The following is a 12,109-nucleotide window of genomic DNA, read 5'->3' on the forward strand; positions in this document are numbered from 1 at the left end:
TTTTTTTTTTTTTTTGGATAATTTAGATGGTTTGAGTTGATTAATTGAATGATATGATACTGTAGTATAAAAGGATATATATGTTTTTTTGGTTTCTTTATTCTTAAATTTCGAAATTGGAGATTGGAGATTAGAAATAATATAGAATTGCGAGTTTGTTTAGAGAGGGTATAGGAAAATCTATAATAGATTCGTCTAATAGTTGTAACACTTTGCCTTGAAAGAATTGTGAGAGCAGGGTATAGTTTATCCTTAGAATACTAGCTACGTAATCGTACACGTGAGCGATGGCATCGCGATTGGGTCTGGTTCGTGACAATAATTGGCTCTCCAGTCGGCCGCTTAGAGAGGTGACTATTATTAATAAGAGTGCTTTTTGAAGGTTCTCCATGTTCTATGATTTGGTGTGTGTATACTTTCGTTCAATCAGATGAGTCAACAAGAGGCTGGACTGATTGGTTGCGCCTGACTCTAGGAATCAAGATGTCAACAAATGACATGGCTAGAATACAATCCTTGAACATATGAATACGTCTCGTGTCGTGTGCAGAGAGCACCCCGCCTCCATCAGGACAAGGAATTCGAGGCACCAAAATTTACTTTGTTTTCTAAACTCTACATCAAAAAGATCTATCAGTATTTTGAACCGTTTGATTGGAGCGTTTTGAGACCTCTTAGCTTTTTGCGAAGTTTACCGCACCTGTACTAGGTTTCTAGATGCTGACGGCGCTCAGGTATTACATTTTTGAAGTCCAAGCACCATACATCCCAAAAATACTACTTCCTCCACGATGGATTGTACGACTAGCTCGTACGTACCTTCAGATGACTGCGAAGAGAACGATATGAGCGAAGAGGAAATCCATGAAGCTGTTTTGGCGGCCGGAAAGAAAGCTAAGAATATCAGTCTTTGTGAGAAGTGCGATCAAATCGTGGGCTGGTTCTTTCTGGAGCAAAAAGTGTTCAGAGGAATAATCAGAAGAGAGGGAGGCTTCCCTCAACTTATCTATAATTTCAAAATTGACGAGCTCAAGCTGTTTTGCAAGCTCTGCAACTTTTTCCATTCGATCAGAATTGAGGAGGCATACGAGGACGAAGAATATTTTTCCCTCGCAAGGTCAACTGCAGGATAATTGTTTGGCTTTGAGCCCGCCTACAACGATATCATTGTTTTTTACCTCGTAGCTGGTGAATTTGCCAATCATCCCATGAGCCATTTTCATAATACAGTATTCGGCTTTTCTAACGCAGATGCTTATAAGGATGGAGTAGCTATACGTGATCTATCATTGCAGACCGATTTGGCTCTCGTCCGGGAATGGATTCAGCTGTGCAATGAAACCCATGCCAATTCTAACTTTAGTTGTCTACCAAAAGATGGCATTCCACTTCAAGGCTTCACAGTGATCGACTGTAAGGACGGGAGGAATATCCTAGTGCCAGGTACCACTTGCATGGAGTACATCACACTGAGCTACGTCTGGGGATCCGAAGTATCAGAAGGGCCAGATCAGTTTGGAAAATTGCCGTCTACTCTTCCGGATCTTATAACCGATGTCATCAAGGTTGTCATAGCTCTCGGCTACAGATACTTGTGGATTGATCGATACTGTGTTCCTCAAGATGATTCTTCCGATGTTAAACCCCTTCTCATCAAGAATATGGATAAGATCTATTCACAATCTACTCTTACGATAATCGCCACTACTTCCAAACGCCCAAGTGAAGGCCTCCCTGGCGTCACCAAGCCTAGAATACCCGTGCAAAAATTTCTGCAAGTGAATTCCGTTCATTTGGTGCAGTGGGTCAGTAACATCCAGCATGAGATCGATAATTCCGTGTGGAATACGCGCGGATGGACCTATCAAGAGGCTTTGTTTTCAAGACGAAAGCTCGTGTTCACTGAGACTCGGTGCTATTTTCAATGCGATGCAGGAGGTACTCGGAGCGGCAAAGGAGGCAGCCGGATGGAAATTATCGACTATGATCTCACAACGGAAAGACAATATCCAGATAATTATCACATCCCAGTGATATTTCGACCACGGCCAAAACATTGCATCGACTGGCCCTAAGAAATTCTGAGCCTAAGGTACATGAGGCAAGATATAGATATAATGCATGACCAAAAGTTTAGCCTCGAGTTCGAGAACGGCACCATACTCCCGTGGCCTCGCGAAGCGGATTTTGCTGACCTTGCGCAAAAGGTTATGCTAACGGGAAACGTGCGCTTTATCCATGTCTTTGGATGGTTCACACATCTCCCAGTTCCCATTAGCTCAAATCCCGAGCAGAGCCGGCAAGTGTGTGGTTCGTATAGAACAACTTTGGTGACAGAGCATTGGCTTTTGAGGTTGGCAAGAGAGCGGAGGATGAATGTTACGGATAATGAGGAGTATGTCTTCAAGGCATGGGTATATGCTTCAGGAGATGAAAGACATCATTTTTTGAAAAGTTATGAGAGAGTTTTTCACATGATGCTGCTGGGCGAAACCTCAGATTCGAACACTTTTGAGCGCATCAATGTATGTACATTTGGTGCGCAGTTGGAATGGGAAAAAGAAGAATGGCGAGAGAAGAGTATGGAAGATATTGCGAAAAGGTTAGGATGGGAGATGGAGGCTTTTAAACTTGCATAGTTTTGTCGATATTTTAGAGCCTGCGAGGAAGTTATCATGCTGAGGTTTCGACAGAAAGTTTGTGTATGATGCAAGAGGGGTGTCATTTCCATGTTAAAATAAATCATCGAATCATAATTATATGGTAAGACTGCACAATAATATAAAAGTATATGCAAGTATAAGAATGGTTCTATGATATATGAAACTAGTTGGAAGTCTTGAACGGGAATAAACTACTAATCCCTATGCTTAGTTCATACTATAGCTGAGCTGACATGCTTTTATATCTTACGTTGCTGTATACAAATATTCAGACTTCTGATATAACGATATTTGTTACAAAATCGAAGTATATACTATCGGATCTCAGAGTATTGCACAGGACGCCATAACATCTTATTCTTTGTAAAGAGTATGAGTATGAATCCTCATTCCTTCGAATGAGAAAGTAGAGAATTGATATGGCGTTCTCTCCTTCCTTTTTGCTTTTCTCTCCTTGGTTGCAGATTCGGATATTTGAATGATGTATTCTAACTTTCCCTCTTCTGTTTGTAATACATCGACTCTCTATATTCCTTGTATCGCAGCTTCCCAACTTCCCAGCTTCCCAACAATCTCCTGCAGAATATTCAATGCTCCATTCAAACTTCAATCATTCATTCGCTCCAACCAACAATCACAAACTCCAGCCCATTCATCTCAACTCAACCCCTCCCAATTACCGAAAAGCATCTCAAATATCAAAACAGATCTCTAAAATTAACAAGATCACCCATCTACTATCGAAATCTCAACCCTAAAATTATAGCTCGGAAAATTGGAAATACTACATACTTGTTTGGGATCCCCAGATGAAGAATAGGAAATCTCGCCGAGATTTTTCGAGTGTTTAAACTCTATATCTTTACTAGGGTTTTGTTTTACATTTCACTTTATTTTCTATGCTCATATCATATATCTACTTCCAGGATCTCGCTTTCTCTGCAATTTCTATCTTTTCTACTTTCAGACATGTATGGATTTTGAATCATGTCCATCCACTAGCGCGGAACTAATGTATATTCGCTTAGCAGACTTAAAAGTTAGTACATGAGTACCAGCTAAGTATGCGATAAATATGTTTTCAGATATGATATTTCTGTTAGATTTGTATCGAGACTGGGTGTGTATGGTAGGTATGGACACAAAGTTATTTCTCTGTTGTGAATTGGAATTTGGGAGGGTGTGGTTGTGGGAAGATGTGTGAGATAAGATGGGTTTAGGGGTCGTGGGTTCAGGGGTTGCAGGTGGGATTGGGAATGGGACTTAGATTGATAATGGAGATAGAGATGCAGATATTCTTGTAATAACTTTCCCTAAAGAAATAATGAAAGTGTTGATTATTTGAAATATTCATTGTTTATCTACAAAAGATTGATTTTAATATAAGACGGGAGAAAAATTAAAAAAGATCGAGTGAATCTACTCCAAAACCAAAAAGTAAATCACTCGCTCACAAATCATCAACCATGAAATTTACACCCTACCTCTACCTAACCACCCTCTCCTCCTCCTCCTCACCCCCCATAATCCCCCGCCACACACGGCATCACCAAATCCCCTCACCACCCTTTCTTCTTATGGCTCCCAACCCCACCTCCCTCATTAACAAATCCGTATACCCCACCAAATCCAGATGAAAATAATTTCCCCCTTCCCCATGCATCGGATACCTCAGTTTCGAAAACGCATTCTGGTATGCAATTCCGCGTCTCGCTTCTTGCAAGCCAGGAAGAGAGAGATGCGAGGAGAAATAGGCGGTGGTCCAGATAGCTTGGGCTTCAGCGAGTCGAAAAGCATTGGAGAGGTGGATGTGAGAGAGGAAGACGAGAGAGGAATTTTCTAGATCGTGGAGAGGAGCGAGGAGATTGTAGAGACGCGTGGGGGTGGGTTGGAACTGGTCGATTACTTTCATTATGGGTGTGTATCGGGCCTGGCGGATTTCGAAGTTTCGGGAACGAAGTGAGGATTTCTCGCGTTGCGTTTTGAGTGAGAGACTCCCAAATCCGCGATTCTTCCTCAGAATCATCGATTACTGGATGGGGTAATCCATATTCGCGAGTTTGTGCAGGAGTGAGAAAGGAATATCCTCGCTTCCATCCCGTGCCACATAATAACGTATCTGTATGAATCACCGTCCCATCTTCTAACACAATCGCATGAGAATCCAAATTCGCAACATCCCCCCGATAAACCCTCACATTCCTCATCACCGTATCCCAAAAATCATCATGGTGGATAAGTCCAATGGGGCCATTACACCAAAAAAAAATCGCTTTCAAATTTCAAGCCCTCGAACCCGGGTAGTGCATCCCCTCTCTCGAAATCCGCAAGCTTCGCAGCTTCTTCATCTGCACCTCTCCATATCCTCGACACGATGGAATTTATAATCGACGAGCGATGAACAAATTTCGACAACCAAGTCTGCTCCGCGAAACACGAGGGACTCAATACGGAAAAGGCTCACGTGGCAGACATTTCCGCATCGTTGCGGTACCGGCCTCGTCCTTTGGCACCAGCGAATATGCCGGGTCCTTCGCCCGATTGGCGGATGAGCCAGGACACTTTTTTGCCGGCTTTGACACATTCGTATACCATATCTGCGGCAGATTTACCTCCCCCGAGAATGATTATTGCCGTGTAGGGGGAATCTGGTGCGAGGGCTGATGTGGATATTTGTCCAAAGTGTTCTTGGTGGACGATGGGTGATTTAAAGTTCGCTTGATTAGGCAATGACGGGAAGTAAGGAAGAGAATTCTGACCAGTGGCTATAGCTAGCTTTCTGGTTTTGATCATTCTGTTATGCTCATTCCCATTTCCGTTCTCGTGGGCTTCGCTCCAAACCGACCAAATCCCATCAATCTTCTCAATGCCTCCTACTTTGAACCCAAAGATCACTCGATCCCTCAAACTCTTCTCATTACAAACATGTACATCGACATATCCTTCTAGATACTTCGTCACATATTTTGCCTCAAACGTGTCATGATACGTCTCTACATCTAGAGGAAGAACAATAGGTGTATCCGAGAAATCTATCATGCGAAGACCGGATTCGGAGCGAAATCCTGGGTATTGACGTGCTGTGTGTGGAGATTAGGGAATGCCGCGTATGAAATGGTGTGAAAGGAGGGTGTTTCAAGGGAAAATCAAGAAAGGAGAGAAAATACCGGAACTCCAGACCCCTCCTATAACATCTTCTGGTTCAAGGATAGCGAGACGATGAGTAGGATAAGTGGGAGATAGAAGCGAGCTAAAACTATACCAGATGGACCTATTGGGGGGTGGTATACCCGTCAACAACTAGCCAAACAACTTGAGGAAGGGAAGAAAGGTAAGGTGCGTAAATTAGAAATGATTAGAATGACGACGGAATGGATTTTGGAAGATTAAAATGTTTAAGGTGAAGAAAAGACCACACCTGCTCCAACAATCACGAGATTATGTTCCACCTCATCCTGCATTTCCAAATTCTCATCTACCATCGTCCTTAAATCTTTGATTCCCTGAAATGCTAGTGTGGGATTTCAATATCAATAATTCGCATTCACAAGAACAAGTCACAACGAGAGCTTTGGAAATCTGAACGATATATAAAGTGCAGTCTATACCCACACTTTACGGCACATCATATTACCACTAGGTAATCGTGATATTTTGACTAGCAGTTTAAATGAGATTTCTGTTGTTGGTTGTTGGTTATACGTTGTGAGTATCCATAGTAAGCCAAATGTTGGTAATGCGAAAACCTTCTTTAGTTATCTATTTCTAACCCCCCCATAAAATTCTAACCCTTCCTTACCAATACCAAGAATCGTGGTACTAGATAACCCAAACGCCTCCCATCAATCTTTGATAGTTGATCTTATATTCTGAAATCATCTGACTACTCCAATATCATACACTCATCTTCGTGTCTACAATTCCTTCTTTGACGACTCGGCCAACTTCTTCTTTTCCTTGGCTGCTTTTTCTCTTCTCGCGATGACACCTTCAGCTCCAATTCCACCAAATACTAATCCTACACCCATCCACTGTTTACTGCCTAGTGTATGACCAAACCATACTACTGATAAGATCATAGTGAGCATCTTGCGAGTAACAGTTATGGTTACTAGGAGAAGAGACGAGAATGTTGAAAGTGTGTAAACTGTTTTGAATGTTAGTTTGATTCTCAAGATAAGATAGCTCTTGATGAGATAGAAGAAAGAATGGGAGGAAACGTACAGATAAAAACCTGTCCCACAGCACCACAAGCTGCAAATCCAAGTACATCTCTCCAAACACTTGGATGTCTCTGCATAAAAGCCAATGCTCCTGCCAATTCTCCTGCGCCACTTGCAAGATCCATACCCAAATACTCTCCCAATCCAGTATGAACAAGATATGGTGACAACAGCAAATATGATGTTGTAAGTAAAGTGCTTATAATATTATTTGCACACATCATTTGTGGACCTTTATAAGGTTGGAAGCTTGTGAAGATCCAATCTTGTGTTGTGTTTGTGAGACCATCGAATAAAAGATTGACTCCTAGGAGCAAAAGTCCCCATGCAGTATTGCGATCTGGGTTAAGTGCCGCTTTGCTAGGTTTTCCATGAGATTTAGCACCTGCATGGAGAGTAAAGATACCGACACCACAAGTTACGGCTAAGACGACGACATATTTAGAAATTGGGTAGCGTTTTCCAAAGAGAGTTATGTGAAGAAACATGACTGGTAGTAATTTGCATGATTTGGCGAGAATGAACGTGATATAGTCGATGTGATCAAGAGATGCATAGCCAAAGGGGGAGGCGAGTGAGGAGGTAATGGCCACAACGAGAAGGGGAAAGATAATCCGTTGACTTGGGAAGATGGGTAGCGTTTTGCTATTGGCGGGAGTATCGAATCGTAGGTAAATGTAGCCTACCGTGGCAGCGAAAAGGGATTGTACCGTATTGAGAAAGACTGGAAATTTGAACTTTTCAGGTGCTTTTTCTGATCCGTATGCAGTTGTAGTGAGTCGTTCTTGAAGAAGTGCCCAAGTAAGACTATGCATTTATACAATTAGCATTCTTGTTTCCTCGAATGAAGACCATTAATAATCCTCTCCGGTGCTATCACTCACAAGCTACCATAAATTCCAGCAACGGCAAATATCAATTGCAATGCGCCAGCTTCTTTTTGTGTCTTCCCTTTCAATAGCGCATCACTTTTGCGTGCACCATTCTGTGTCGGCGCATTCCCATTCAGTTTCTTGTTCGATTTCTTAGCACTTAAGCTTCTCGCCCCGGTCGCATCTGCTTTACTCGTGTATTCGGAAGATGGATTGCGACGCAAAGGTTCCGCTTGTTTTGTTCTCGCCATCTTTTGGCAATTCGTTATTCCAGATGCTACAGGGAAATCAGAAAGGGCCGTTGCAAAATGAAATGAAAGTAAGGGATAAGTCCCGAAGGAATAGTCAAGGCAAATGGGTATCAAGTAGAGTAACGAAGGCAAAAGAAAAGAAAGGAAAAGAGTGTAAAAGAAAGCAAAGTAGAAAAGGTGCAACGGGTAAATCAATAAAGATGTGTATATTTCCAAATGCCAAATGTCCTCAACTGTTTTCCCTAGGAAGGTCCGAGGTAGTCGCAACGAGCCACATCTCACATCTAGATCTACTTTACCACCTACTATGTACAAGCCACACAACCACCGACCATGTACAAGCCACACCAAACTCTTTTTATGCTTACCTATCTGCATTACAGTACTAAAAAAGGCGGTCTGATCCCCTCACGTTCAAACATGGAATAGTTTCAATCCGCAATTGTTCTAGGTAGGTTGGTAGGTAAGTTATGAAAGGGTCCCTACGGATTAGCTGGCATTTTGTTGTTCCGTGGGTCTCTCCCATTCATATTTTCCCTTTGGTGCTTTTACGTTATTTTGCTTTACGTTTGCATTTCTCTTCCTTCTATGAAAGTATAAGTGTTGAGAGTCAACAGTCAGACACTTAAACTTCTCACCTCAAACTTTCGAAACGTCATATTTCCACTCCATCCAGAAGTATAAACAGACATCCCATATACTCACCGAAACCCCACTATTCTACTTCACCTCACGAACCCTTCGATACTCCCACCAATTCACTCCGCACAATCATCCTCTCAGAGCCTTCTTTTCCCTCAAACCCAAGCCCAATCCAACTCAAAATGTCTAACGCAAAATCCCCCGAAATTCTCGCCGCCTACGACGATGTCCGCTCCGACAAATCCCCCACAAATTGGCTCTTAATATCCTATGCCAAAGCCATAGGAGATGCTCTGACCCTCACTGCAACTGGAGAGGGCGGCATCTCTGAACTGCGTGAGAAATTGGATCCTACCCAAGCCCAATATGCGTATTTACGGGTTGAATATGCCAATGATAGCGAATCTTCTAGGGTGAAATTTGCTTTTATTACGTGGATTGGAGAACAGACAAAAGTTATGAGGAAGGCGAGAGTTAGCATTGAGAGTGGTGCTGTCAAGGCTGTCTTGAATCACCATAGTGTGTCGATAGATGCGAGAAGTATGGAGGATGTGGACGAGGCAGAGATTGTCAAGTTGTGTAGGAAGGCTGGAGGTGCAGATTATAATGGTGGCAGAGGATGATATTTTACGAAGAAAAGGGGCTTGATTGGAAGTGGTAATTTTAGAGTAGAGGGTGAATGGTATAGAATGGGAAAGATACCCCAGAGCAAACATTGGAATATACTAGTACAGATCCTGGTCATAAATCATAAATCATAGTAAATACAGAGCACACGATGATTTAGTTGAACATTTAACTGGATTCACTTCGAAGATCTTGCATCTATTACATGTATTTTAAATAAATTCATTGTTCGGAATACTCGTATTGTTCTAAATCTACTCAATGGTCTATCTACTACATTCTCAGAACAGATCTGGATGTGTTGATGGGCCTATTTCGTAGTATGAGATCAAAGGTCGAGAAGACGTAAGGCTATTTGTGTTGCGGACGTATTGGTGTTCGAAGGAGCGATGTGGAAGACGAGTGGGAAACTTGTGTCGAGTGCATATGATTTAACGGGTAATGTGCATATCATGATTCGTAACTTAAGAGAATTATCTGGTCATAGCCGGCATGAATGACGAGATTAGGTCGATTCTCGTTCGTTCGATTGGGGACTTCGGAAAGCTGAGAGTCGAGATAGGAGGTCGGTATCTCTGGTTGTCGAATGTTGAGGCGAATCATTTGTATCAATAGGGGAATGACATTTGCATAAGGGCAACTCGTATGTGCACCATGCAAATGAGCATAATTTCGTAAAATTCCGTGCCGCAAGAAGTGGAAATGAAAATGGTAAAGGAACTGCTTTTGTTGGGGAAAGGAATATCGGTCCGAGGAAAAATTACCAGCGAATCCCAAGGTAGAATCATCGCATCAATATCAGCCTTGCGGCAAGTCAAATCTGGATAGACCTGAGACAAAGCTTGCCTGCCTGAAAAAGAAATTCGATGTGCTCAAATAGAGCTAGTAATTCATTCTTGAGCATTGCCTTGACTGCGGCGTTGCTTCTCGGCCTCGAGGTTCTCGTAGAGAAGATAGAGAGCCGAGTCGTTAGCCTTAGCAGTACCCATAATGGTGAACATGCGCTCTCCAGTCTCATCGTGAGGAGACTAATGTATATGTCAATAGAGATATCTTTGTGGGGGAGCTTTTAACTCTCTCAGGATAAAGAAAGCTTACCTTAGCGATGGAGATACGAGCTCCAGAGGTCTTTCTAATCTCACTGATCTTGGAACCAGCCCGACCAATGATACATCCAACCATATCAGCTGGAATGCTAATGTTTTGTGTTTGGAGTTCCTCTCCGTTCTCATCGTGAGTAGGGGGTCCACGTTGAGCAGCATCCGATTCAGAACGGCGGTTGTATGATCGTGGAGCACTCTCACTGAAATCGGCACCATTTCCAGTGCGCATGACACGTGAGCTACCATACTCACGACCAGTTCCTCCAACGTTGCCTTGGCCCATACCGCCTGAACTACCGGTTTGAGTGCGAACCATCGGGTTATATAAAACAGTACCGGTTCCTCTAGCCCAGTCATCGACCAAGCACTTGCAGATTTCCCAGATGGCTTTTTGGATGCCTTCAGGGTTACCCTGGACCTCCACGATACGTTCGGTGGATTGTGGGAGCATTTCTTTTTGTGCGACCATGCGAACACCGGAAACGTCCTGGATATGCTTGATTTTGAGTCCTTGTCGACCGATGATCGTACCCATTTGATTGTGAGAGATCAACAACTTGATTGCTAGATAGTAAAATTAGACTAAGTGTTTATATGATGGCATAGACTGTAACTTACGATGAGTACCGTTGTTAGAAACAACTCCACCCATTCCCATTTGTGGTGCGCCCTCCAATAAAGCTTTCGCAACAATGGAGTAAGCTCTGGAAATAGAATCGCATCCACCTGAGATGGTTAAGACACGATCATGAACACCTTGAACGACCTTGCTGACACCGGCTTTCACACCAGTCTCATCACGAAGGTCGGCGACATTCTTGCCACCTTTGCCGATAATGACACCAGCTTCCTTTGAAGAAACAATAGCTCTCAAGGTGAGTTGAGATTCTGCATATTCTTCATCGGTCTTTGGGAGTGGTTCGCCATCGGGGCCAAGACGAGCCTCATCATTGACTTGTAAGCGATCCATGGAATCGTTGAGCTCATCACCATTAGGAGCATTGTCGCGATTATCTTGAGAAGACATTTTGTATTTGTTTGAGTTTCAACTTCTGGGAGATAGAAAGTTGAGTGAGGTAATGTTGAGTAGATCTGATCGATGGAAGATTAGTACTTGAGAGAGATAATTGTAAATTGAAGAATTGAGAATCCGCAGACAATGACATATCTCACTATCTGAATGCGATAGTGAATGCGCCAGTGGAATGCAATGTAAAGGCACACATTGCGACTTGAGCAAAAGAAGGAGAATTAATATAGAAGCATACCTTGATTGCAGATACCAAGAGACAGACTAGTTGTGGGAGGTAGTTGTGTGTGAAGAGTTCGAGGTGTGTTATCGGGAAGATAAAGGAGGATGAAGGGTTGTCCGAGTGACCTTGAAGAGGGGAAAAGAAGATGGATTTAGATAGATAGTGGGGGGTGACTAAAGGTTGAGAGTTGAGTTGGGGGGGGTGGGAAGGGACGAAGAGGAGGGAGAGGAAAAAGAGGAAAGGGGAGGAGAAGGTGTGATTGATATTTCTCTTTGAAAGAAATCGATGAATCTTTTTGTTTGTGGAGGGGAGAGGGGAGAGGAGAGAGGGAATGGCTGGTGAACCTGGAAAGTGCTTTTGCTTTTTTTTACTGGGAATGATTTTGACGCTAATCATTGGAAGGGCGGGGTTCAAAGTTTGTTCGAGACACACCGACTGTGGTTTTAGAAAGGGTGGGGCATTTGTGCCAAAATCC

General features: G+C 42.9%; 7 protein-coding genes across 7 annotated transcripts; 4 read left to right on the forward strand and 3 right to left on the reverse strand.

Moving 5' to 3' along the window:
- Positions 1 to 791: 791 nt before the first annotated feature.
- Bfra_005389 (putative het-domain-containing protein) lies at positions 792 to 1,133 on the forward strand (the record flags this gene model as incomplete). Its single annotated transcript, XM_037335773.1, has 1 exon — positions 792 to 1,133. The coding sequence occupies one exon, from the start codon at positions 792 to 794 to the stop codon at positions 1,131 to 1,133; it is 342 nt and encodes a 113-aa protein (XP_037192868.1).
- Positions 1,134 to 1,208: 75 nt separating this feature from the next.
- On the forward strand, positions 1,209 to 2,075 carry Bfra_005390 (putative het-domain-containing protein; the record flags this gene model as incomplete). Its single annotated transcript, XM_037335774.1, has 1 exon — positions 1,209 to 2,075. The coding sequence occupies one exon, from the start codon at positions 1,209 to 1,211 to the stop codon at positions 2,073 to 2,075; it is 867 nt and encodes a 288-aa protein (XP_037192869.1).
- A 42-nt stretch (positions 2,076 to 2,117) lies between these two features.
- Positions 2,118 to 2,639, forward strand: Bfra_005391 (putative het-domain-containing protein; the record flags this gene model as incomplete). The annotated part of the gene is made up of 1 exon (XM_037335775.1): positions 2,118 to 2,639. One exon carries the CDS (start codon positions 2,118 to 2,120, stop codon positions 2,637 to 2,639), a length of 522 nt encoding a protein of 173 aa, XP_037192870.1.
- Positions 2,640 to 5,123: 2,484 nt separating this feature from the next.
- On the reverse strand, positions 5,124 to 6,145 carry Bfra_005392 (putative flavin-binding monooxygenase-like protein; the record flags this gene model as incomplete). Its single annotated transcript, XM_037335776.1, has 2 exons — positions 5,124 to 5,743; positions 6,082 to 6,145. 2 exons carry the CDS (start codon positions 6,143 to 6,145, stop codon positions 5,124 to 5,126), a joined length of 684 nt encoding a protein of 227 aa, XP_037192871.1.
- A 432-nt stretch (positions 6,146 to 6,577) lies between these two features.
- Bfra_005393 (putative udp-glc gal endoplasmic reticulum nucleotide sugar transporter protein) lies at positions 6,578 to 8,009 on the reverse strand (the record flags this gene model as incomplete). Its single annotated transcript, XM_037335777.1, has 3 exons — positions 6,578 to 6,810; positions 6,888 to 7,693; positions 7,771 to 8,009. The coding sequence occupies 3 exons, from the start codon at positions 8,007 to 8,009 to the stop codon at positions 6,578 to 6,580; spliced, it is 1,278 nt and encodes a 425-aa protein (XP_037192872.1).
- An 824-nt stretch (positions 8,010 to 8,833) lies between these two features.
- Bfra_005394 (putative cofilin tropomyosin-type actin-binding protein) lies at positions 8,834 to 9,274 on the forward strand (the record flags this gene model as incomplete). The annotated part of the gene is made up of 1 exon (XM_037335778.1): positions 8,834 to 9,274. One exon carries the CDS (start codon positions 8,834 to 8,836, stop codon positions 9,272 to 9,274), a length of 441 nt encoding a protein of 146 aa, XP_037192873.1.
- An 894-nt stretch (positions 9,275 to 10,168) lies between these two features.
- On the reverse strand, positions 10,169 to 11,408 carry Bfra_005395 (putative kh domain rna-binding protein; the record flags this gene model as incomplete). The annotated part of the gene is made up of 3 exons (XM_037335779.1): positions 10,169 to 10,306; positions 10,377 to 10,945; positions 11,000 to 11,408. 3 exons carry the CDS (start codon positions 11,406 to 11,408, stop codon positions 10,169 to 10,171), a joined length of 1,116 nt encoding a protein of 371 aa, XP_037192874.1.
- Positions 11,409 to 12,109: the final 701 nt, after the last annotated feature.

The sequence above is a fragment of the Botrytis fragariae genome (assembly GCF_013461495.1).
Source record: "Botrytis fragariae strain BVB16 chromosome Unknown tig00000054, whole genome shotgun sequence".
NCBI classification, from domain to species: Eukaryota; Fungi; Ascomycota; class Leotiomycetes; order Helotiales; family Sclerotiniaceae; genus Botrytis; species Botrytis fragariae.